General features: G+C 50.1%; 1 protein-coding gene across 8 annotated transcripts; it reads left to right on the top strand.

The window, feature by feature from the left end:
• Nucleotides 1-441: 441 nt before the first annotated feature.
• On the top strand, nucleotides 442-25328 carry Tjap1 (tight junction associated protein 1). 8 transcript variants are annotated; one of them, XM_027389216.2, is made up of 12 exons: nucleotides 442-520; nucleotides 1010-1102; nucleotides 4332-4403; nucleotides 9819-9948; nucleotides 17232-17329; nucleotides 18632-18754; nucleotides 20409-20437; nucleotides 21335-21496; nucleotides 21811-21877; nucleotides 22828-22935; nucleotides 23011-23094; nucleotides 23680-25328. In XM_027389216.2, exons 5-12 carry the CDS (start codon nucleotides 17327-17329, stop codon nucleotides 24763-24765), a joined length of 1662 nt encoding a protein of 553 aa, XP_027245017.1. In that variant the 5' UTR covers nucleotides 442-520; nucleotides 1010-1102; nucleotides 4332-4403; nucleotides 9819-9948; nucleotides 17232-17326; the 3' UTR covers nucleotides 24766-25328. The 8 variants fall into 8 exon arrangements, with proteins under 8 accessions (XP_027245017.1, XP_035306676.1, XP_035306677.1 ...); XM_035450785.1 differs by lacking the exon at nucleotides 4332-4403; XM_035450786.1 differs by lacking the exon at nucleotides 9819-9948.
• The last annotated feature ends 332 nt before the right edge of the window (nucleotides 25329-25660 follow it).

Here is a 25660-nt window from a genome sequence, read left to right as displayed (position 1 = left end):
TGGTAACAAAGGACAATTTAGGAACCTGAAAACTTTGGAAGAGGTTAGGTAACAGGCTTGATGAAGGTGATCGAAGCTGGGTCATGCGTTGTCTTCTGTCATGATGAGAGCTGGCATTTTTCTTTGCCATGTGTGGCACTCTGGAGGTTGAGGCAAGCAGATCTCTGTGAGTTCAAGGTCAGTCTGCCTTACAAAGGTAGTGCCAGGCCCTCCATTGAGACCCCGCCGGGCGGTGTGTGTTGGTATTTTTCACTGGATGAGCGGCGTCCCCTATTTTTCCCGCAGTAACAGTCTTTCCCCCTTTCCCGCTGTTGTGCCCTTCTGTCTTCCCTCCCCAGGTCTCTGATGCCGGCTTTGGAGGAAACTCCGGCTTTCGTCCTCCACAATCAAGAACCCCAGGTCTTCAGCCCGAGGCCCCGCCCCGGCCCCGCCCCCCGATGACGCGCCGCGCCTGGTGCGTGGGGATTCCCGCGGCCCTGGCCCTACCCGGCCTGCCCCGCGGCAAGATGGCGGCCTGAAGGTTCGGCCCCGGCGGAAAGTTTGTTGTGGGGTGTTGAGTAGTTGAGCTGGGAGGCGCGACTGGGGGAGCATTGCGGGACCCTAGCATGGAGTAGGGATGGAGGGAGGGACCAGCTCCGGGGTGGAGGATGTGGGCCGGTTGGAAGCGAAAAGAAAAGAAAAAGCAGACAGCGATGGGGGCGGACGGACGGGAGGGGGCCTGCGATCCTGCGGAGGCCCTGGGGGAGGAGGTGGGACGGTGTCGGGGGAGGGGGAGCCAGAAATAGGTGTGGTTCGGAGTCTGGAGAAGCAGTCACTCCTGAATTGAAAAAGAGTTACTTCGCGGAGAGCCAAGAAACCGGGAGTTTGGGACCGAGGCCTGACTCCTCGGGCCGGTGGGAGGGGAAAGGAAGGCTCTGGGGTTAGCAGGGCGGGCCGCCCCAGGAGCCGACCTCTGCCAGGCTTAGTTCAGCTGTTCCATAGCTGCACTGCAGTGTCTGCCCCCTTTCAGCTGAAGACCCAGCGGCCCCAGGGACTGGAAGAAATCACACTGCCTGCTTGGAAAGAAGAGGTAGCGACTCGCCCCAGCCCAGCCCCTGAGCGGGTAAGACAGTTTCCAAAGACAGGTTTCTGAGAGGCCTTCTCCCTGGGAGAGTCAGTTAATCCGAGTAGGTTGCTCTTCTAGAGAGTTTGTCTGTTGACTGTGATCCTGAGGCTGGTGTTTGGTTAGATTGCTGGCTGCTTTTTGAGAGGTGGTGTAGAATACAGTTTTGCTTGCCTTCATCTGTAAAAGCAAGTAGCGATTAAACTTTTTTTTTTTTTTTTTAAGATAGGGTCTCACTGTGTAGCCCTGACTGGCCTGGGACTCACTATGTAGACCAGGCTAGAAGTATTCTAGCAAATTCCTGTTCACGAAGCAGTTTCCTACTTATGCACCTTTTTTCTCCGATTTCCCCCTCACACCGTCAGTTTGACATTCTGCCTGAAGTAGACCTCTTGTGGGAGACATGAAGGCGAGCCATAAGAAAGCAAAGTTCTGATGGGGTTCACTGACATTTAGTTGCTTTTCTATGAGCACCTCCTGAATAACCCAAAGCTGATGTCTGCTTTGGCATTTTTCTTTTGGTAAGAAACGTTCACTAGTGTTCCTTGGGTGTGTCCTGGGGGAGCTGTATCCCAGGTGAGAGACAGGGTGGGAATAGGAAGAAACCCAGATGAATTTACATGGTAAGGGGTTAGTGTAACTTAGGTAAAGTTTAGGTCACTCTATCCTTGAGACCCCTGATAAAATGTTACTTTGTGGTTGGACCAATGAGATAAAGGCAGGAGAAATGATGGAACTTGCCCTTTTGGCTTTCTGCATAGTGGACTTGATGCTGGAGAGAGGACTGAGGCAGAGTATGGTCCTAGGCAAACACAGAGTTGGGAGTAGGCTTTTGGCAGTTGTTTGTTGTTAGTAGGGTTTTTGTTGTTGTTGTTGTTTTTGTTTTTGAGTCACTGTGTAGCTCTGGCTGGCCTGGAACTCTTTATGTAGACCAGGCTGGCCTTGAACTCATAGATACATGGGTCTCTGCCTCTTGAGTGCTAGGTTTAAAGGTGTGGAACACTTTGCCTGGCTTACGTAGCTTTTTTATTTATGTGTGTTCATGTTTTACCATGGATGTCGGGTACCCTGGAACTGGAGTTATAGACAGTTGTGAACTGCTTAGTGGGTGCTGGGAATTGAACCCAGGTTTTCTGGAAGAGCAGTCAGTGCTCTTAACCCCCCCCCCCCAGCCATCTCTCTAGCCCTAAGTAGTTTATTTTAAATATTTATTTTAATTAATATATTTATTTCTATTTTATATTTATGAGTGTTTTGCCTGCACATATGTTTGTGTACCACACGTGTGCCTGGTACCCTGGGAGGCCAGAAGAGGGTGTTAGATCTCTTGGAACTGGAGTTACAGATGGTTGTAAGATGCCAAGTATATGTTGAGAATTGAACCCACATCTTCTAGAAAAAAACAGCCAGTGCCCTTAACTGCTAAGTCATTTTTCCAGCCCCTGTTAATTTACTTTTTATGGGTTTGTGTGTGCCTGAGTGTATGTATGTGTGCCATGTGTGTGCATGAGCTCTCAGAGGTCAGAAGGGGGCATCAGATCCCTTTTATTTACAAGTAGATGTGAACTGCCATGTGGGTGCTGGGAATTGAACCTGGTCTCCTGCAAGAGCAATATACATTCTGAATTGCTAAGCCATCTCTCCAGCCCAGTTTGTTTTTTGAAGATAGTCTTACTCTGGTCCAGTCTGGCCTGGAACCTACTGTATAACTCAGGCCAGTCCTGAACTTGCAGCAAGTCTTCCCCTGGCTCGTCTCCCTCCTAGGTATTGTAATTACAGGCATGAATGACTGTGACCAGCAAAACCCCCCTCTCTTTTCTTGTTTCTTTTTTGAGGTAGTCTTGCTTGTATTACCTAGGCTAGACTTAGACTTCTGGGCTCAAGAGATCCTTCCACCTCAGCTTCTCAAGTAGCTGAGTGTATAGGAGTGCAGCTCTCTGCCCAGTGCGATCAGGTTTCATATTGAAGTCTATTTTGGGACTTGCATCTGTGTGATTATTGGACTGGAAGGTCTGGCTTGATCTAGAAACTCACTAATCCTGTCTTGTTCATTGCACATATACTCCTACCCAAAGTCTACTCCAGACAGAACACGTTAAATCAGTGTCACTAGTCTGGTTTCAGTGTTTCTGGGTACCTGAAGATCTGATGAGATTTAGCTGTAAATTTATTTCTAAAAGTTTGGGAACCTTTTTTTTTCTCCTTGAGGAGAATTTGTGTATGTGAATTCTTGGGAATTGTATTCAGCTAGAACTGAGTGGTAGCCAGGTATGGTGGTACATACCTGTAATCTTAGCACTCAGAGAGAGGATTGATAGTTTGAGGCCAGTGTTGTCTACATAGACCCTGTTTCTAAGAAGAGGGGGGGGGGGAGAACATCATGTTGAGCAGCTGAAAGAATTGAAGGTGGTATACACTAGTAACTTTAGCATTTTCGAAATGAGATAGGAAATAGGAAGATCAGGAGTTCGGGATCATCCTCAAGTTACACAACATAGTTGAGGCTGACCTGGGCTACGTGGAAGGTGTTTCAAAAAAAAACAAAACAAAAGAACAAAAACTGACACATAGAGCCAGGTTGCTAGTTGGATCTGTCTGTAGCTATTTGGCCTTTCTTAATTGCATGGCTCTGTGCACCTCAGTTTCTTGTTGCTCAGTGGGGCCAGTAAGGGTTGATGTAAAAGTTCACACATTAATGTGCTTCGATTCTGTCGGACACTTGATAAGTATTGTTATGCCCGTAGATCTCAGTACTGCCCCAAGCCTTGTGATTGACCCTGTGATCTCTGGAGGATTCCCACTGATGCTCTGACAGGTTGATACTGTAGAGATGCAGTGCAGCCTTTTGATAATAAGCTGTCTAAATTAAGCTGTGTAAAGTGATGTTAAGATGCTGTGGGGTGGGTTGTGATAGTTCACGCCTTTGATTCCAGGCTGAGGCAGGAGGATCTATGATTTTGAGGCCAGCCCTGTCTACAGATACAGTTTCCCAGCTAGACCTAAATACAGAAACCCTGGTTGCGGGTTGGGGGATGCTATGAGGCTGGAAGTTTTGTATTTGCTGTTGAGCAGTAAGAACAGAAAATATTGAGGACATTCTCTGTGTTTGATGCTGTTGGAAGCACTTTGCATGCGCTGGCTACTTTTGTTGTTATCTGCTGTATGAAGAAGATACCATCCTATTTTACAGATGAAGAAATGAGCTAGAGTGTTTGTCTTTTTTTCAAAGGTCCCCAGTTAGTAAGTGGAAGAGCTCTATAGGATGTGAACTCAGGATACCCGGCTTCAGGAATTAAATAAGGTAGTTTGCTTTTTAAATTTAATTATTTTGTTTGTTTGTTTTGTTTTTTCGAGGCAGGGTTTTTCTGTGTAGCCCTGGCTGTCCTGAAACTTGCTCTGTAGACCAGGCTGAACTCAAACTCAGAGGTCCTTCTGCCTCTACCTCCCAAGTGCTAGGATTGAAGGTGTGCTCCACCACCACCCAGCAAATGTAATTAATTAAAAAAAATATTTTGGGGCTAGGTATAGGTATTTACCTTTATTCCCAGTATTCACGAGGCAGAGGCAGTTGGATCTCTGAATTTGAGGCCAGTCTGGCCTACTTAACAAGTTCCATACCAGCCAGGGCTACATAGTGAGACTCTTGACTAAAAAAGTTATCAGTATTTTAAAAATCTATTTATTTTTAATAGTGTGTGTCTGTGTATAGGTATGGGTACAGGCATGTGACTACAGGTGCCCTTGGAAGGTAGAGTTTAGGATCCCCCTGGATTAGAGTTACACATTTGTGAGCCACCTGATGTGGGTTCCAGGAATTGAACTCAGGACCTCTGGAAAAGCAGTACATGCTCTTAATTGCTGAGATCGATCTCCAGTCTCCTCCCCACTCAAAATATTTGTATTAATATGAAGTTATTCTGTGGCCCAGCTAACCACAGCCTCCTGAACACCATGTTATGTGGTTCTGGAACTGTGGGCTTCACATAGAGTAGGCATGTGCCCTACCACTGAACTGAATCCACAGGGCCTCTTTCACATAGACTAGGCATGTGCCCTACCACTGAACTGAATCCACAGGGCCTCTTTCACATAGACTAGGCATGTGCCGTACCACTGAACTGAATCCACAGGGCCTCTTTCACATAGACTAGGCATGTACCCTTCCACTGAACTGAATCCACAGGGCCTCTTTCGCATAGACTAGGCATGTGCCCTACCTTCCACTGAACTGAATCCACAGGACCTCTTGGCCTCTTGAATTGATCTTTCTGCCCCAGCTTCCAGATGACAGCACTTCCGGAGTGCCATACGGTGCAGTTAACTTTTAAATATACCAAAAGCTATCTGTATCTTGTTTAACTGTCTCTCAGTTCGTGGTTTTTGTCTTGTTGGTTAGAGGTTAGATGTACACCCATGGGAAACATATTTTGGCTATTTAGAAGTCTTTTCTGGAACCCAACACTTCATCTTAGCCCTCCGTTTACTCTTACAAATAATAAGTCAGAGACAGTGCTGAGGAAGCCCACTGTGCCATGTTAGCCAGACCTGTTCTTTTCATTCAGGATTCAATTTGGTGGCTGTGCGCTGCAAAATGACATTGGGATCCATTCTAACTCAGGCATGGTAGTGCCTCTGGCCAGAGTCAGACAGGAGGATGGCTAGCTAGGATACATGCTCTAAAGTGGGATGTATTCCTTTGTGTTAGTTTGCACATAAACATTAAGGCTGGCATTTGATTTTGGTCATTGACATGAGAGAAAGTGGTCATAGTATTAAATCCATAGTCTGTATGTAGACATTCTTTTAAAAATAACATCCTACAAAGATTGGCAGCATTTTAAATAGTTTCTTCCTCTCCCATTTGGTGAAAATGGAAACCAGATGTTCCTGTCCTGAAGCTGTGCTGCCTGGTGCAGGCCCTGGTATAGGGTCTGAGTGACTCTCCCATTCCCAGGCAGGGGTAGCCTGCAGCCTGAGGGCAGAGGCCAGCTTCAGGTTTCACTAACTGGCTCTTCTCTGAGTCATGTCCTGTCTATTTAACACACCCTCAGGGCCATCTTTTTCTTCAGTAAGTGACTCTCTACCCTGCCAGTAGGCACGTGCCTGGTATATAACCGGATTTGAGGGGACTTGGAGGCCCAGGTCTGTGGACTTTCCCTGAGATGTCTGGCCTGGCCCTATGATGAACTCTTCTATCTGTTGTGGCACCTGGCAGTCTTGTTTTCCTCCTCCATTGTCTAAGAAGCCATATGTCCCAGGGTAACATACTTTGCATTGATTTGATTTGTGCCAGGAGTCAAACGTGCTGCAACTCGTTTTCTTAGAAGAGTAAACCTTTGTGTTGTAGCAATCTGAGGACCTGCTGCATTAGGGTTACATCTTTGCAAGTAATTAGGTTGCAGGGTGAAGGTAGGAAAGTTTTGAACTAGTTCTCCTGCTTTACCATTGTGTAAATTAGTTTTCTCTTGAAATGCTCATATTTGAGTATTACATTCAAATCTCATCCCTTTATTGCCTTCTCATCAGGTATGAAGAATCTTGTGATAAGCTGAGTCTTTGTGTCTCACCTGGATATGCTTTTAATTTTTTTTTGGGGGGGGGAGGTTTTGAGGCAGGGTTTCTCTGTGGCTTTGGAGGCTGTCCTGGAACTAGCTCTTGTAGACCAGGCTGGTCTCGAACTCACAGAGATCCTCCTGCCTCTGCTTCCTGAGTGCTGGGACTAAAGGCGTGCACCACCAACTCCCGGCTTGCTTTTAATTTTTTTTAAATTTTTTTTTTTTTTGAGACAGGGTTTCTCTGTGGCTTTGGCGGCTGTCCTGGAACCGTTCTTGTAGACCAGGCTTGTTTTGTTTTTCAAGACCCAGTTTCTCTGTGTAGTCCTGGCACTTGCTCTGTAGATCAGGCTGGCCTTGAACACAGAGACCTGTCTGCCTCTGCCTCCTGAGTGCTGGGACTAAAGGTGTGTGCCACCAACCTTCTGGTTAAAGAGTTTGCTTGTGTGTGTGTTTTTGTTTTTGTTTTTGTTTTTGTTTTTGTTTTATGTGTATGTGTGGTTATGGGCACTTGAATATAGATACCCACAGAGATATCGTGTTGTTGGTTTGTTGGGTGGGTGGGTTGGTTGTTGGTTGGTTGGTTGGTTGGTTGGTTGGTTGGTTGGTTGGTTAAGGGCTTCCTATGCAGCTTTGTCTTGCCTGGAACTCACAGAGATCTTGCCTATCCTGTTCCCGGCAAGTTGGTATTGAGGGCATGTGCCACAATACCGGGGAGATGAGTTTCTTAACAGCTATCTGGACTTAGCTCATTTCTCTAGCTTCTGGGCTTTTGTACACACAGATGTACATTGCCTGCATTCCTGGACCTCTCTTCTTGCTCCTTCAAACTTCCTTTTTGTCCTTTAGGTCTTGTCTTTTTTGTTTGTTTGGTTTTTTTGATTTTTGACAGGGTTTCTCTGTATTGCTTTGGAGCCTGTCCTGGCACTCACTGTGGAGACCAGGCTGGCCTCAAACTCACAGAGATCCGCCTGCCTCTGCCTCCCGACTGCTGGGATTAAAGGCATGCACCACCAACTTGTAGCATTCTGGAGAGCAGTTTTGTCTGGCTACACATCTCTGCCTGCCACAGAGTCACTGTTAACCTGTCTCCCTCTGCTAGAGGGGAGAGTTGAGGATTTTCTTCTGATTACTTAGGAGCAAGGTCCTTAGCTGAATCCAGGCACATTAAGTCCTGTGAGAAAGTGCTGAGCAACCCTGGTTGCTCTGTGACCCAGCCCGTCCTTCCTGAGCAGTTAAAACAATGAGAGATTTCTGGTAAGACCTGTCCAGCTCTTAGGACTTCCTTTCTTTTTCTTTTCAGATAAAGTCCCTGTAGCCCAGCCTAGATTGAATCTCACTATTTTTCTGAGACATATTTAGCTCAGCCTAATCTTTAACTTTGGATCCTCCTTCCTCAGTCTCTATACTGGGATTTGGGGCATCCACCATTATTCCCAGTGTTCTACTCTTTTCTTTGTTTGAGACAAGAGTTTTCTCTGTAGCCCTGGCTGTCTTGGAACTCACTATGTAGACCTGGCTGGCCTTGAACTTTCAAGGTCCAAGAGATTGGACCGCATCTGCCTCGTGAGTGCTGGGGTTAAGGCATGTGCTACCATACCATACCTGCTGTTCTTCCTTTGGAAAACAAACCAGACCTAGCTATTGGCTTGGAGTTCTAGTAGGTGAGGGTTCTGAAGGCTGCCTGTCAGTGGCCAGACTTTCTTCCTCATCTAGGAAAAAGGTCAGGGCCTTTAGGAAGAGTTAGCAGTTATCTAGATTAGTGGTTCTCAACCCATGAGTCCAGACCCCTTTGTGGGTCAAACCATCCTTTCACAAGTACCACCTAAGACCATCAGAAAACACAGGTGTTTACATTACCATTTAACAGTAACAAAACCAGTTATGAAGTAGCAAAAACAATAGTTCCATGGTTGGAGGTCACCTCAGCATGAGGAACTGTATTAAAGAGTCACTGCATTAGGAAGGTTAGAACCACTGTGCTAGACCTTTGTCTTTTCTCCAGTCGGGTGCTGGCTTTTTTAAGCTTGGGTACAGTAGGCAGAGCAATATGGGGATCTCATTGAGTGGGCAGTTTGGGAACCTGTTGGCACTTTGTGTTTTATGGTGCCATACTGGGGGTAAATCCAGGGTCTTCATGTGCTGAATAAGCACTCCACTACTGAGCCACATCCTTAGCACACACATACACACACACACTTACTTTTTTGAGGCAGAGTCTGAGTTTCCTAGGCTGGCCTTGAACTTGTCACCCTCCTGCTTTAGTGTCCTGGGCAACTGGACTGACTGCCAGGCCCTCATGTGGGGGCAGCATGGAGATGGTACTTCCCATTTTGCTCATCACCATCACAGCTCTGCATGTAGGGCTTCTCAAGCAGGGATGAGGACTCCTCTGCTCTTTCCTGATGTGTTGGAAGCGAATTTCCTGTCCAGCTGCCCTGGGGGACTCATCTTAATGAGATTCCACTGTTGTGGCTGGCACTGACGGCCAAGTCTCTAAGCAGGAAGATATCACTTCCCCCAGGGTGTTTCTGGAGGCTTGGGAAGGTGTTGGTGCATCGTCCTGGCTTGCTGTATTGGGAGGTGGAGCCTGGCTGTGCTTTCACCTGCATTTTCTGGGGTCCTCTGAGAGCTCCCTGGGAAGCCATCTGGCCTTATAGAAGCTGTGAGGCGGCAGTGTGCCACCATTCCTGACTGACCCAGCTCTGGGCTAGGCTGCACACTGCTCCATTGTACTGTGTTCTGATTCAGCTCTTGTCACAGCTTTGACTCCTCGCTAGTCTCTTACAGTTCTTTCCCTCGGAGCTTGGAGGTGATGGGATACACTGTGCTGGCATAGGCCAGGATGGATGGTTGCTGCAGCTGTGGAGGGTTTATTCTTACAAGCCAGTGTTCAGAGCCCTGGTGCAGCCTGCCTGGCAGCAGTGTCTGGGAACTAGGGAGCTGCCTCCCACAATAGTTGCCTTCTCTTGCCCAACCAGAGAGTTTTGTGTAGATCAGTAAGCTGGGCTCACTATTGGCAAGGAGGTCTTCCTCGGGAGTGCTTTCAGGTGGTGGGAAGACCCTGAGAGTCCCACAGTCCTTTGGAGGTGCTTTCCCGGACAAGAGTCCAGTGTGTGCCTGAGGGACCCTGCAGCTTGGTCTTTTGTGCTCTCTCTTTGCAGCTCCTGAGTTGGGCTGCTCACACACTCAGCTGTCTGTTTATATGGAGTGCCTGGAGGGTGTCTACCATGAGTCTGTTGCTAACACCACTAACCAGGAGAGCTGGCTGACTGGGGAGAAGACACTAACCCTGTGAGTCTGACCTTGGCTAGCTAACCTGCCCTGAGGTACCACCAGCAGCCTGCATTCTCCTTCATTCTCCGCCAGGCTGGCTGCCTCCTTCCCTCAGTCTTGTTTTCTGGGTCCCTGCTTTCCTCTTTTCCATGATGTGGGCAGGGTATACCTCCTTTGTTTCAGTTACTTTTCTGTTGCTGTGTTAAACACCATGGCCAAGGCAACTTAGGAAAGAAAGTGTTTAATGTGGCTTGCCATTTCCGAGGGTTAGAATCCATGGTGACAGAGTGAAAGAACAGCTGAGAGCTCCTATCTTAATCCACAACCTTGAGACAGAGACACACAGAGAGAGAGAGAGACACTAGGAATGGCGGGAGTCATTTGAAACCACCAAACCTACCCCAGTGGTCAAGGCCACACCACCTAATCCTTCACAAACAGTTTTACCAACTGGGGACTAAGTATTTGTAGACAGAGGCAGAACAGAAACTTGCGTCTACAAGTACTAATTTGTGTGAGTCTAAGGGGGCCAGTCTCGGTCAGACCACCACACACCCTTCATGGCCAGAAGAGACATGGCTTGCTACAGGACTCCTGCCTCTCCCCTTCTTCCATAATGGACACCTCAATCTCCCACAAAACGAATTGATTGGTGTTCCCATTTTTTTCTGTGCTTTTAGCAACCAGGAGTTGGAAACTCTCCCTCAGTTACCATGCTGTTCTTATTTCTCTGCCTCAGAGATAGGTGGAGATGTGTCTTCAGGACCCCAGATAGTTTTCCTGCCTTTGTCAAGAGGGTGAATACGGATGGTTCCACCATTATTCTCACTCAGAATAGGATGTTAGGTTATCTCCCCCCACACACACACCCCAGACAGGGTTTCACTGTGTAGCCCTGGCTGTCCTGGAATTCACTCTGTAGATCAGGCTGGTCTCAAACTCACAGACATCTGCCTGCTTCTGCCTTCTGAGGGCTGGGATTAAAGACATGTGCCACCACCACCTGGCTAGGTTATCTTCTTGGTTGGGTGATTGAGGCTTACCTTGGCCTAGCTCTGGGGACTTGTTGGTCAGAGAGAGTAGTAAACTGAATGTCAGATTCAGGGATCTGTGTAGTTCCCACTGGTCACCATTGCTCTGGGAGGTGGAGTTTGGTCTCTTACCCATTTCCACTGAGGGTGTCATGTGGACTTTAGTCGAGAACAGGGAGGGTGCCTCAGGGAGACAGGGCAGGGCCTGACTTTGGATTCTTTAGGCCCAAGAAAGGCTCTGGCCTTTCCTGGGAGATTGGTGAGTGTTGCCTGGCATGGAGAAGCTGCTATCCTAGGCCCTTTCTTCCATACTTGGAGCCGAGAAGATCAGTTGCCTTGTTCTCTCTGGTGATCCTGCAGGTGTCTCCAGGCACCCAAGGTGAGGCTGGCCTGAATGGAGCCCTGAGCCTTACAAGCTCTCAGGCAGTTTTTGTTCCTGTTCGCTGAGAGGGAGAAGGAAGGGTGTGTGTGAGCGAATATGAGGAACTTAGTTGCTTCCAGGCTCCCTAAGAAGTTTAGCAGGGAGGTAGTAAGCTGAAGGGAGTTTGGGCTCGGCTCTGACTAGAAAAGCAAGAAGGAAGGCTGGCCAGGGCCACTGCTTTTCTCTTCTCTTTAGAAGTGTAGAGTAATGTCAAGTCAACTGCAGGCCATGGACTTGGCACATTTGGCACTCCTTTTGTTGGGGAGGTTTGGTTTGCTTGGATCATCATCAGTAGTCTTTTCCCCCTTTGTTCCTGTCAAGTGTTTGCTGGGTGAGAGGCCAGGTGGATAGACAAGGTGTTTGTTCAGGTGGGGAACCAGGTGAGTTCTCACAGGTCAGCAGCACTAGTTCTGAGGCTTCATGATTACTGTGGTTAGAATGATTCCTTGTGGGCCTCCAGAGCCCTGTCAGTGTATTCAGCTGAGTGTAGCAGGGGGCCAGGTAAAAGCTACAGGCAGCTTATCCCAGGAGGGTGAGGTTGTACTTGCCCAGAGGCGTGGATAGCTGTTGGATGGGCGGCAGGGCTGGTCTGGGCACAGACGGGCATCTTCACTCTAGTCGTGAGCCCAGAGCAGCTTCTTTGCCCAGGCCCCACCCTGTGAGCTGCTGGCTGCCTGCCTGCCTGCCACGCGCCCAGGATTGCTAAAGGCTTTGCTCATGTACCTCAGAAACAGCTGCATGCCGGAAACTGGGGGCTGAGGCAGATGAAAGGGGGTGGGGATGCAGTGAATAAGCCTTGTGCTAAGGACTGCTCTCTTCAGGCAGAGTGGAGGGTCTTCATGGGCAGTTCTCAGGGCTGCATTGTGGGTCATTGGCCATAGAGTTGATCCTTGCAACACAGTGGTTTGTGTTTGGGGTTTTCCATGGAGGCAGAACCTGGATTTCAGAGGCTTCAGAACCATCTAGGTTTGTATGGCAAGCATGTTGCCTATGCTGTGATGTGCAGCTTCCCCAGGTTGAAGAGGTCAGAAACTCGATATCCAAGGCATGCAGGGTAGGAAAGTTAAGGCAGTACTTTGTTTCCTGTGTGATCAGGATGCTGTGATTTGGGCTGGTGGGGGCTTTCAGAAGGACTGGTGTTTGTTTTATTACCTATTTATATCCTGCTAGGTTTCCAGGGAATTAAGGCTATACACATAGCTCAGCTGTCTCCTGAGTAGGGCTGGATTTTTCTTTCATTTAGAAAGCAGTAGTGATTACTTGATTACTAACTTCTCTTGAAAGCATTATGAGGAAAAGCTTTAATGATTTGTGTAGTGTGGGCCCCACCCAGATTCCAAAGGTCCGGTTCATTGACCCCTCAAGGTCCCCCATTAACTTAGTTCATTTGCTGCTGTGAGCAGATTATCAGTAGGTTTCAAAATAATCTGAGACCAGATAAATGGCGTCCTTTCCTAAAGGCGGTGTGGTGGGTGGCAGGGAGATGGGAGATGGCCTGGCTGGGTAGACGCTGACGTGGGTCAGTGAACTTCACACTGATTGGACAGACTCTAGAGGAGGCTTCTGACGGCAGAAGGCTGACTTGAGAAAAGACAGAGCAACATCCGTATTGGATTCAGTCCTTTTCCCTCTTCTGTACCATTGATGGGGTGGCGATGGTGACCGCTGAGTCCTTGATAGGCAGAAAGCTGGATGCTTGACCTTGCTGGGCCTTAGAGGGACCTCAGTAGAATGGCAGGAGGGATAGAGAGCCCCAGGGTCCTGGGCTTCTGTTTGCTATTGTGCCTTGGGAACATTTGCTGGAAAAAGAACAAGGATAGTAGTTTTTGAGTGAGTCAGGGAACTGAAGAGGTTTCTCTTATCCCATCCATCTCGGAGCAGTGATCTCTAGCATCAGTGGAAGCCTCTGGCCATACCCACTCACAAAAGGTGACAGATATGAGTCCCATCTCTTGGCTAGAGTGACTGACACTAGCCGGCCTGCTCCTGGTCAGGTGCCTTGTTCTTATCTGTCTGCACTCTGCTCAGCTGCTCAGTGGGTTTGCGATGCAGGCTCTCTGTGCTGTGTGTGCCGAGTCCCATTTCTAATGAAAGTAGACTTTGTTCTCTGGAGGCAGCTAATCGTGCCCCATGGGCTGTAATCAGGGAGAAGGTATTTAATACAGGGCAGGTGGCAACAGGCGGCCGCATTGACTGGCATATTGCAACATGGCAATTAGCAAGCTATCACCCTCCTCCCCAGCAGATATGAGGTAGTCTCTTCTGAACTGACTTTGAATAGTGAAGAATGAATGCAGGAATGCAGGAATAGTGAAGAAGGAAGGCCAGAAGGTTAGCTAGACTGGGGTGGGGGTGGTGAGGCTGAGGAGAACCACTTCTCCTGCTTCAGGGAATTTGGGCGTCTCCCACTGCAAGTCAGCAAGTTCATCCCAAGAGCCACAACCCATGCTGGCTCAGCCATGCGCTCCACCTAGCACAGCTCTTTTAATGTGGACCCAGCACACAAGCTGGAGCCCCCATCCTGAGTCATGTGACCCACCTCCTAAGGCCCAGGTAGTTGGGAGTAGAGTTCTTCCCTGCTCATTGCCAGAGCTTCCTCCAGAAGAGTCAACTTGGCAACTAGAGGCCATGAGTCCCCACAGGCCGACCTTGGCTGTGCTTACTCATGGTGGCCCACCGGGCCTTCTCTTCTCAGAACAGGGTTGGAAGTCTTCATTTAGATAAAGGAGTTGTGGTCAGTGGAGGCTACAGCTGGTGAAACTGCTTTCATGTCTTCTAATTCATCTGTTCACCTTCTCTCAGCTTCGGGGCCTCAAAACCCAGCTGTTCTTCACTCTTCTCTGGTCTGTCCTCTCGTCCAGGACAATGGGCTGCCAGGCCCGTTGTCTGTCCAGTGTTCTCCCTTATAGTTGATTCCAGGGCACTTAGTAGATTTTGGGAATTGAAACAAAGGCCCAGATGTCCCAACATGCCCTGGTATTTATGAACATGGGGCAGGGAGTGGCACAGGCCTGCCGTGGGGAGTAAGACTGGGGAACCTGGAAGGTTCCCTGGTACATTGTCCCTACTTCCCTAGTCAGGAGTGGTTCCCTCCTTGTGACACTGATTCGTTGAAGGGTCTGATAGAGAAGTAACCCCACCTTCGTCCTTAGAGTCCCTATCTGTGTTTACTATCTCTGTCCTTGTCACACCCAAATCATCCCCCAAACCAGCAAACCAGATTGCCTCTAGCCTCAGAGAAGCCTGAAAATAAACACGCTCATAGCTGCAGCCAGGACCTACCATCAGGACAAGGCAGGGCAAGCTGTAGGATGTGGTGCCTCAGTGAGGCAGCTCTGCCCACTGATGGAATTACCACGCACCTGGATGTGTCTCTGTCCACCCTCCTGTCCGCTGTTGTCATAAGTGTCCTGCTGCCTACAAGAGAGTGGCAGCGATGCCAGGAAGTGGGGCAGGTGAGTAAAGAGGATGCTGAGGTTGGAGGAAAAAGCACTCAAGGAACTACAGAGTGGAGGGTTCCTCAGCTCTGGGGTGGGGGAGGGCTGGGACAGGAAGGCCACAGAGAGCTGGCTTGTGTGAAGAGAAGGGACAAGGCAGCTGCCAGCTCCTGGGAACTTTCCCATCACCAGAAGCTCCATTGCCGTCTCCCTTTTAGACCATGGCTCTGGTCCTACCCTGTTTTCCGGGCATATACACCCACGCACATACACCTTTGACTGTTAGGGCCTGGGTATCTGCACTGGTTTGGAACTTTTCTGGGCCCTTCCCTCAGGCCACAGAAGTCCCTACTCTAGGACTGTTTGGAGGACAGCCACAGAAGACCTGTGGTTGTATCTTGTTTGTTCCCCCTCACCCCAGGAATGTGGTGTCCTTTCTGGCCCTCCCAGATTCCTGTGCAGGGAGTCAGCCTGACAGCATGCTGCTTGTGCCCTGTGGGGACACGTTCTGCCTGCTGTCAAAGGGGCGGAGGCTGGCTGCTCTTGCTTCTGCTACTACACCAAGCTTTCCCCCAAACCCAGGCCAGGGACCTTACGGAGGAAGGAGACTACTGCTTCCCCACCCTCCTTTGCCCCCACCCTGATGCCCCAGGCCCTGCTGGAATGTGACAGGAATCATGGCCAGGGCATGTCCCAACAGTAGGAACACATGCTTTAGCCCGTAAGGCCTCCTTCAGCCCCCAGCTCTGTTTGGGTTGATGGGGGTGGAAAGAGATTGTTTTTTATGCTCAGAAAGCCACCTAGGGTTACTATTTCCACTGATCACTGTGGTGCCTGCTGCCCCCATGCTGCAGCCCAGCTTATTACAGGTGCTTCTCAGAATTCCCAAGGAGCTTAAGGTACCTGGCAGGTCACTTGGCTCAACCACGTGCATAGGTATAGAGCAGGCTTTTGCAGTGGGGAAGCATATCACCCAGGCACTTCAGTGTGCCAGAGCAGCCCTGGACTTGGAAACATGGGTCTGGGCTCCCCAGATTTGGGGTTAAATTTTTCTATCACATTTGAGTGTGTGTATGTAGGCGCATGCTTGCTGCATTGCACATGTGGAGGTCAGAGGACCACCTGTGGGAGTCAGTTCTCTCCTTCCACTGTGTGAGTGCCAGGGAGCAAACTTGGGCCATCAGTCAGGCTTGGCAGCAAGCACCCTTGCCTATTGAGCCACCCTGCCAGCCCACAGTTGTGTTTAATAGATCAGCAGCTCTCAACTTCAGCACTATTGACCTTTTGCCTTGCCAGTTCTTTGTTAAAGTAGCTGCCCTGTGTGTGGTAGGATGATTCATTGATACCCTGACCTTGACTTTCCAATGGTACTTCTTCCTCTGTAGATTCTGAAAACTAAAAATGTCTCTAGACGTTTGCCAGTTGCCCCTGAGAGAAGCAGGGGCAAACTCAACCTGATTGAGACCCATTCTCCCAATTGCTGAGCTTTGGGGTTTGTTTTGTTTTGTTTTGTTTTTCCCGTGGGCCTACCTTTGCTCATTGCTAGGGTTTATCGACCACCACTGTACACAGAAATGGGTCTCTGAGCTCTTGGGGAACCATTGCTGGGGGTACTCTCCAGCACCATTGTCATCTTGCTCCTCTGCCGGGCTCTTGGTAGTCTCATCTGCAATCTGTGTTCCCCAAATTTCTTAGCTGTTTATAGAATCTGAAAAGCCTAGGAGATGAGCAGGACACATGGGTAGGAGTAAGAACTGTACCAGATGCTGGGTTGGGGTGGCGCACGCCTTTAATCCCAGCACTCAGGAGGCAAAGGTTAGCAGATATCTGTGAGTTTGAGGCCAGCCTCGTCTACACAGTGAGTTCCAGGACAGTCAGAGAAGTTACACAGAGAAACTCTGTCTTGAAACACCAAAAAAAATAAAAAATAAAAAACCCAGACCTGCCAGGCAGTGATGGTGCACACTTTTAATCTTAGAATTCAGGAGGCAGAGAAAGACAGATCTCTGAGTTAGAGGCCAGCCTGATCTATAGGGTGAGTTCTAGGACAGCCAGCACTACACAAAGAAACCCTGTCTCAAAACAAAACAGAAAAAAAAGTAGTAGCAGACCTATCCCAGGACGGGCATGTGTTAAGTTGAGCCAATGATGAACGAGTTTGTAGACACAGATGTTGTCTGGAGAAAGGCAGGATACTAGTTACTTTAGTTGTTTCTGTTTTGAGTTGGCTTCACTGTGTAACCCATGCCACCACCAGTCTAATGATCCTCATACCTCTGTCTCTGCTGCATTCCCCTAACCCCCTGTCCCGCAGTCTCCCTGTTTGCTGCTCTCTGGGCGTCTCCAGGTCGCAAACTGGGCAGGCGAGCGGCTGACACCTGGTGTCTCCTTTCATTCCTTCTCTGGTTTCAGGAACTCTTGGCTAGAGGAAGTGAAGGGGCTGTGGGATGTGGAGAGCCAAAAGCTAACTCCAGGACAGCATAGTAGAGAGAGCTGCCAATGGACAGATGGTATGTCGTCATGAGGCCTGTGTCCCCTACTTGGTTCTCTTCTGGGAGGCTGGCAGGTGAGGCGCTGGATAGGCGCTCTCTGCTCTCTTGTAGTGGGAACTGGTGAAAAGGAGAAGCTGGATAGGTGCTCTCTGCTCTCTTGTAGTGGGAACTAGTACAAAGGGGAATGTGTCTTGGGCCAGCTGGGCTTGACCTTTGTTGGCAGTATTCAGAGAGTGCTCTCAGCTTGGAGACACTCATCCAGGAGCCTGGGTTGGGTCAGTATCCTCAGACATTCAAGGTTTGTTCACAGTTTATGGAAATCAAGCCTATATTTAACATTACCTAAGTGCTGGGCACTGTTTCTGTTTTTGTTGTAAACAGTCTCACTATGAAGCCTAGACTGGCATCAAATTTAGGACCTTCTTGACTCTGCCTCCCCAGTACTTGGGATTATGAATGTATAGGGCTGGCTATGTCTGTTTATTGAGGTAGGGTTTCAGTATGTAGTTCTGACTGGCCTGGAGCTCATAGAGGTCCACCTGCCTCTGCCCCCTGAGTGCTTTGATCAAAAGTGGGGCCACCATGCAATGCAGCCTCATCTGGCACTGTTCTTTTTTGTTTTTTCATGGCTGTCCTGGCACTCACTCTGTAGACCAGAGTGGCCTCAAGCTCATAGAGATTCACCTGCCTCTGCCTCCCAAGGCAGGGATTAAAGGCATGTGCCACCACTGCCTGGCCCTGGCAGTGTTCTTATGGACTGATACAGTCTTCATGACAGCTCTGTGAAACTGGTGCTGCTTCAGCCTCAGTTTACAGGGTTGAGGAGAATTTGGCTTTGCAATTCTCTGAGACCACAAGTATGGACTGCTCTTGAGGTACCTGCCCCACTTTTAGAGCAAGACCTGCTCACCGTGGGGCCTGCTTTCCCACCTGCCTGTTCTCTGATGGATTCTTGCTCTCATCTTTAGCACCAAAGTCCAGCCCTTCTAATGACCCAGCTATGGCTCAGACTGCCTGTGTGGTGCTGTCTGCGAATATCCTCTCGCCATCTTCTTAAAATTCTCAGCCCAAAGGCTGCTTGGAATTTGTCCATCCATTTATTTTGTGTGTGTGAGGGAGTGGTTGGCACAGATGTACACATGCCTCAGCTATAGAGGTGAGAGAGCGCTTGTGGGAGTTGGTTTTCTTCATCATGTGGGTTCTGAGCACAGAAGTCAGTTTGTCAGGAGCAGTGAGGGCCTTTACCCACTGACCCGTCTTGGTGGCCCTCAAAAGTGTCTTACATCATTGAGCCTGTGTCTTCCTGGCTTCTCTTGGCAGGTAGACAAGCCTGCACCTTCCAGAATGACCAGTGCTACCCCTCCTAAGAAACCTTACCGGAAGGCACCTCCAGAGCATCGAGAGCTGCGCCTGGAAATCCCTGTGTCCCAGCTCCAGCAAGAGGTCAGCAAGACTGGTATCTGGTCCTGGCTGCCAGAAGCCAGCCCCTGAAGCTAACGTCAGCTGACTTCTCAGGCCTGAAATGCTAGTCATGGGTTAAGGCGAGAGAATCACATTGCGGATACAACTGTGGCAGTGCCAGTGTGTATTCATGTCCCAGGGATACTTAGTCTTTGGGCTCAGCAGAATTGGCCCCATAGAATGCAGTTCTCTCTAACAGCCAGCCTGTTGGACTCCCAGGCCCTGGCTATGGGAAACTGTACTCCAGGCCTCTGTGGTGGACACCTCATTCAACCTTGGCCTCCCTAGGGAGCCTAAGGAGGTGGCACTCTAGCTGTTTCCCACCACAGTGGCTCTTCTCCATTGTCCCTCGCAAGTCTGGTCCTTCCCCCAGCTACCTTGGTAACCATGTTAGGCCTGCTCTTAGGAGGCCTGTGGTCAGCTGGCAGACACTTGAGTGACTCTCGTCTCTCATTCTAGTGAGTATGGGTGGCTTATTCAGCTTGCTGAGATCTTTCCTCCGGCTCCACAGTGCACAAACCCAGTCTCAGATGGGGAGAAAATGCAATGATTTGTTTATTGTACTTCAAGGAACATTAGATAAAACTTTTTATGCATTTTGTTTGGGGCCCTGGTTTATAGATGAGGCAACTAAGATTAAGTGAGGTGAAGCCTTCACTAGTATGCTAAGTAGGGTCAAATCCATTTGTCAGGCTGGAGTCCATGATCTGAGCTGTTTGCATCATCGGCTTACTCATGGCCTGCAATTCTGAAGTGTTCCTTCTGCATAGCTTGGGCCTGCTCTGATTGTCTGGGCTCTGGCACTTGGGTCATGACCATTGTAGGAGCTTAGGAAAGTTAGGGCAGGGTTTTCAAAGCAAAACACAAAATGGTTTGGTGGTACATACGTATATTGGAAGATGGAGGCAGTAAGATCAGGAGTTCATGGTCACCTTCAGTTACAAAGTGAGTTTGAGTTCAGCCTAGACTGTGTGACAACCTATAAACAGACACTCAGGAACCAAAAGCCCCATAGCATTTTGTTCCCCAGAGGATCTTCAGTTTTTCCTCATCCTCCAAGATCTGCTTTGTCCATCTTCCTCTGTAAGGGTCTGGGGGTGGGGGTGGGGGACTCTCTCAAAACTCACAACTTTTTGGGGGGTGGGGGTTTCTCTGTGTGGCTTTGGAGGCTGTCCTGGAACTAGCTCTGGAGACCAGGCTGGTCTCCTCAGAGATCCACCTACCTCTGCCTTCTGAATGCTGGGATTAAAGATGTGCGCTACCACCAGCCAGCAACCCACAACTTCTATAGTTTGCCTTGACTTCTCACTAGTCTAGAAATTATGTGCCATGCTCATGAGGAGCTTGGTGGACACCGAAGAGGTACTCTCTTCTTGGGGAGAGATGGCATGGGTACCTGGTCCCTTTGAAGATGGCCTTGATTAAGGGTAGATATTGGAAGAGGTGCTAGAATTTTCTGGTTGGCATGGGAGAGGGTATGGTAAGCTTATCCAGACATCACTGGGTTTCATTCATCTCTAGAGGGCCTCTGTTCTCTTCTGTGACATAGCCATTTCCAGGGCTGTTGGAAGTGTGAGCCAACCAGGAGGTCAGTGGCTGGAGATGAGACTCAGGCTTTTTCTCTTTTTTTGACCAGGACTCCCTGACTGACTCAGAGAGGATGAAGTGAGTACTGGTTACCCATCACTGTCCTGTGCACTGTGTCCCCTGCTCTAGGCTTCTGCTTGTCACTGTCCTGTGCACTGTGTCCCTTTTTACTCCTGCTCTAGGCTTCTGGTACTACCAGATTTCTCCTTACAGCTGGCCTTCTGACATAACAACTTCTGACATTGTGGCACAGTGTTGTGACCTGTAGTTGTTCATGCTCAGGAACCATTACAAAACAAAATTACAAAACAAAAATTGCAGAAAAATGTTAGTTTTAAGTAAGTTCATGATTTTTGTGTTGGGCTGTATCCATAGCCTTCCTCAGCCACATGCAGCCCGTGAACTACGCATGCTCGGCAGAGGTAAAGGTTGGATGGGGTCTTGTAGGGCTCAGTGTTGTGTGTGTTCTGCCTGGGAAAGGGTTTTCCTTGATTTGTGGGCTGAGGACCTTCCCTTGCAAAGAGCTCTTGCCCAGCACTTGCCCAGAGTAACTCACCTGTGCCAGCTGCTTCTCAAAGCCTTTCTGTCAGCATTTGAGGCCCCCTGGAGAACAGCAATGCTGGCCTGGATTCCCAAGATATTAATAATGGAGAAGCCTGATTGTTAAATGGGGAAACTGGAGCTGTAAGGCTTGGTGGCCTGCTGGCTTGGGTGGTAACCAGAGGCAGGTAGGGAGCTATGACCTTTTTGTTCTGACCTAGTATTCTCCTGTATTGGGTGGGGCAAAGTGGAGTGTTTTCCACCCCATCCTACCTCCAACCCAGGCCTTTCTTGAAGCCAGAGCTCCTGCATGTAAAGTGTCTCCCCAGCTAGACTGAAGCTAAAGGGACCCACATGCCTGCCCTGTCCTTTCCCAGTCTGGTCTGCTGCTCCAGGGTTAGTTGTCTCTGATGGCTCCCTGTCCCCCTCCCCCAGACTTTTGCAGCAGGAGAACGAAGAACTTCGCCGACGCCTGGCCTCTGCCACCAGACGCACTGAGGCCTTGGAGCGGGAGCTGGAAATAGGGCAAGACTGCCTGGAACTGGAGTTAGGCCAGAGTCGTGAAGAACTGGACAAGTTTAAAGACAAATTCCGCAGGTGTGGAATAAGGGCCCAGTTATCTCCCCATTAATGGGAGGTTATCTGGAAGAGTCTCAGATCCCACCTGAATTTTTTTGCTTTGGAGCCTATCTTGGCACTTGCTCTGTAGACCAGGCTGGCCTCGAACTCACAGAGATCCACCTGCCTTTGCCTCCTGAGTGCTGGGATTAAAGGCGTGTGTCACCAACGCCCGGCTCCCACCTGATTTTATTTAGAAAGCCAGGAACTTTCCCAGACTCACATGTAGAGGGTCGGTAGGGCCTAAAGAACAGGATCTTGACCAGGACTCTCTGCCTTGTGTTCTTCTGTAGGCTGCAGAACAGCTACACAGCTTCCCAGCGGACCAACCAGGAGCTGGAGGACAAGTTGCACACACTGGTACTGTGCTGGGAAGAGCAGTTTGGTTGGCACTGTGCTACAACATAGCCAGGGGGATGCCATTCACCCTGGGGCTTGGGGGGGGTAGGGCGGGGCAGTGCTGGGGAGGGGACTGCAGTGTGCTGTGCCAGTCGGGACTGTCTTAATGCTCACACTGTTTCTCTTCTCTCCGTCTTCCCTCCCTCATGCTGCCACCGCTGCTGCTGCACTCTCCTCTCAGGCCTCTCTTAGCCACAGCTGGATTTTTGCAGTTGCGTCTGAGTTTGTGTGTTTTTTTCCCTCCTGGTCCTGGCCTCCTTGGTCCATATCAGGGATCGTGGGACCCTGGCTGTTTCCCTCTGCCTCTTGAGTACATCCACTCTTCCCTGTCAGTGCCTCCACCCTGGGAGAGAGCTAGCACTGGGTTCTGCTCATGGCTCTTGGAGATGCACTGGTGGATAGCAGCCCCCAGAGCCTTCTCAGCTGCCCAGCTGCAGTGGCAGCAAGCCCAGGCTATAGGCCCACATTAAGAGCTGAAGACCAGAAGTCTACTTTTGAGCCTGCAGCTCCCTCTGTGCCCATCCACCTAATCTCATAAGTGCCCCACTCTTAGCTGATCCTGGAAAGAACTGCTCACACAGGCCTTAGACCCTGGCTGCACCTACTGCCTCTGAGGTGTTAGTGCCTTGCTGGTTCCTAGAGTCCCTTAAGCTCCCTCCAAGGATGGGCAGTCTCTTAGACTGCCTCTGTCCTGGGTTCCCATGGCGCTAGGTCCTTCTCAGAAAGCCCCCTCTCATGAGCAGCCCGCAGAGCAGGAGAAATGCTGAATCTCCTTCTGTCTGTTGTCATTTGTCTGCTCTGTCTGCCTTGGCTGCCCTAGCACCTGTGGCCTTATGTCTCTGGGCTGGAGGTGGTGGAGGGGGAGGGCTAGCTGGGTTCTGGGCTGGCTTTACCACCAGTCTGTGCTTCAGATCAAGAAGGCTGAGATGGACAGAAAGACCCTGGACTGGGAGATTGTGGAGCTGACAAACAAGCTGCTGGATGCCAGGAACACCATCAACAAGCTGGAGGAGCTCAATGTATGTGCTGTCCTCAGCTTGGCTACCTCTTAGACCCTTGGGGGTGCTGGGCTCTAAGAAGGTCTCTGTCTCCAGGAGCGCTACCGGCTGGACTGCAACTTGGCTGTGCAGCTGCTCAAGTGCAACAAATCCCACTTCCGGAAGCACAAGTTTGCTGATGTGAGTGACACACCTGCCCTGCACCATCCCCGCCATTGAGAACTGCCCAGCTTCTGCCTCTCTGCCTCCCGCTTCCTCTGACTTCCCTTTATACTTTTCCTTCCTTTGCCCCTGGGTTGTACTTGGAGCTGTTTAACTGTTGAGTTTCTGGGTGCCGCTGAGGGCCTGTTACTAGTGTTGGAGCTGGCTCTGTTAGTATTTCTGTTAAGGTACTCTTCAGTCTGAGGAGCCTGTGGAGGCAGTAGGGGTGGCCAGAGCTATTAGCCATGACACTAAGAAAGGCCGTCTGATCCCATCCCTCTTAGGGTCAGAGCCTCTGCCTCCAACCTAAGGCTGAGCTGACTTGCAGAACTGGAGGTATTTTAGGTCTGTAGTGACTATAGCTCTCCCAAGTCTGGTTCTGGAGCAGGCCGCCTGAGACAGAGGAGATAGGTGTTTCAGTACACACAGGTCTTAGCAGTAGAGCTGCCTATCTTCATGTTCAATACCAGGTTGTGTAGAAGCTTTAAGCTGAGTGTATGGGACACAGTGGTGGCTATTGTCCTCAGCAGGACTCACCCATCTCTCTCCCTTCTCTTATTCTAGCTGCCCTGTGAGCTACAGGACATGGTTAGGAGACATCTGCGTGATGGTCAAGAGGCTGCCAGCCCCAGCCCTCCTTCCAGCCTGGCCGCAGGGGCCGTGGTGCCCACCTCAGTCATCGCCCGGGTGTTGGAGAAACCCGAGTCTCTCCTGCTCAATTCAGCCCAGTCAGCCAGTTCTGGCCGCCCCCTGGCTGAGGATGTATTCGTGCATGTGGACATGAGTGGGGATGCTCCAGGTGACTCAGCCAGCCCTGCAGCCCCTGGCAGTCCCTCTCCACAACGCAATGGGGACTGCTGCTCTGTGAGTACTGCAGGAGGCTCCCCAGAGGAGGAGCTGCCCCTGCCAGCCTTTGAGAAGTTGAGTCCCTACCCTACCCCATCTCCACCACACCCATTGTATCCTGGCCGGAAGGTAATAGAGTTTTCTGAGGATAAGATTCGAATTCCTCGAAACAGCCCCCTGCCCAACTGTACTTATGCCACTCGCCAGGCCATCTCCCTGAGCCTGGTGGAGGAGGGGAGTGAGCGGGTCCACCGCAGCCCAGTGCCTAGCAACCCTGCCTCAGCCCAAGGCTCACCCCATCACCAGCCTAGTCCAGCCCCCTCAGCACTCAGTGCCCCAGCCAGCTCTGCCAGCTCTGAGGAGGACCTGCTGGCCAGCTGGCAGCGTGCGTTTGTGGACCGCACCCCGCCCCCTGCTGCTGTGGCCCAGCGCACAGCCTTTGGACGAGATGCACTCACTGAACTACAGCTACACTTCTCCCCCAGTCACTCTGAGGCCCCACCGCCTTCCCCACACCATGAGAGTGGACTTCTGTTACCAACAGAGCCTGACTCTGGCTTTCCCAGGGAAGAGGAAGAGGAAGTGCTGAACCTGCCTGTCAGCCCTGAGGAAGAGCGCCAGAGCCTGCTTCCTGCTAATGAGGGCACAGAGGAAGGACCAAGTGCTTCCCATATTGATGGCAAGGCCTGGCCACTCCCCAGTTCCAGCCGCCCCCAACGCAGCCCCAAGAGAATGGGAGTACACCACCTGCACCGCAAGGACAGCCTAACGCAGGCGCAGGAACAGGGCACCCTACTCAGCTAAGCCCGCCTGCCTTGCTGCTATCACCTCTCGGGGCTACACATGGCTCCTGAACTCTTTGCTCAGACCTGGGTGGCTGTTTCCTATGTAAATGGGATCCACACCAAATCTTATAGCTGCATTGGCACCGACTGGCCAGCTTGGCTCCTGGTTTTCTTTTCCTCTTGGAATACTTAATTTTTCCAAAGGTAATAAGTCATTTGAGTCCCAGGCTCTGTCCTCCGTTCAGTGACCCAGGTGTGATCATGGGGAAAGGCCCAGCATGCCAGTGTTCACCATTCTCTTTCATGGCCAAGAGCTTTGGTGATTACTCTCTTCCTCTGCACCAGCTACTCTTAGGCCTGGCCCAGCTGCCTAGGGACAAGGGTGGACTTACTCAGGGCTCCCCTCAGCTAGCTGTTCTCACCCTCCTCTCCAGAGGGAGGATGGGACTTCAGGGGCCTCAAGCTAGGCCCCAGGTGAGGCCTGGCCCCCTCTTAACCTTGGCGCTAGACTGTTACTCCCAGATTTGGGGAATTTTCACATTAATGACTTTTAAAAGTCAAATAAAACTTATTTTACAGGTATGGCTTAATTTGCCTTAATGACTTTCTCCTTCCCATTGTAATCCCCATCTTGTTTTTATTTTTGAGAAAGCGTCTCATGTAGACCAGGCTGGCCTAAAACTCACTTGCCTCTCTCTGCCTACAGAGGGCTGGGATTAAAGGTGTGTACCACCATGCCTAGCTAACATTTTTAAGTATGTGTGTATGTGTGTATATGCACGGTGTCCACAGAGGCCAGGGGTTTGGCATCCTGGAGCTGGAGTTGTGTTTTCTCTGCTGAACACCTCTCCAGCACTTAAGTATTTCTAGTTCAGCTTTTCCTAATCTTTGCCAGACTGCCCTTTACCCATTCT

Source organism: Cricetulus griseus (assembly GCF_003668045.3).
Source record: "Cricetulus griseus strain 17A/GY chromosome 1 unlocalized genomic scaffold, alternate assembly CriGri-PICRH-1.0 chr1_0, whole genome shotgun sequence".
In the NCBI taxonomy this organism is placed as follows: Eukaryota; Metazoa; Chordata; class Mammalia; order Rodentia; family Cricetidae; genus Cricetulus; species Cricetulus griseus.
The sequence above is the reverse complement of the archived record's forward strand: the minus strand, read 5'-3'. Positions and strand labels throughout refer to the sequence as shown.

Coding starts and splice junctions, on each gene's coding strand:
- Tjap1 (XM_035450787.1), top strand. Junction 18,755..20,408: donor TGTCCCAGCTCCAGCAAGAG/GTCAGCAAGACT, acceptor TTTTTTGACCAG/GACTCCCTGACTGACTCAGA. Junction 20,438..21,334: donor ACTGACTCAGAGAGGATGAA/GTGAGTACTGGT, acceptor CCCCTCCCCCAG/ACTTTTGCAGCAGGAGAACG.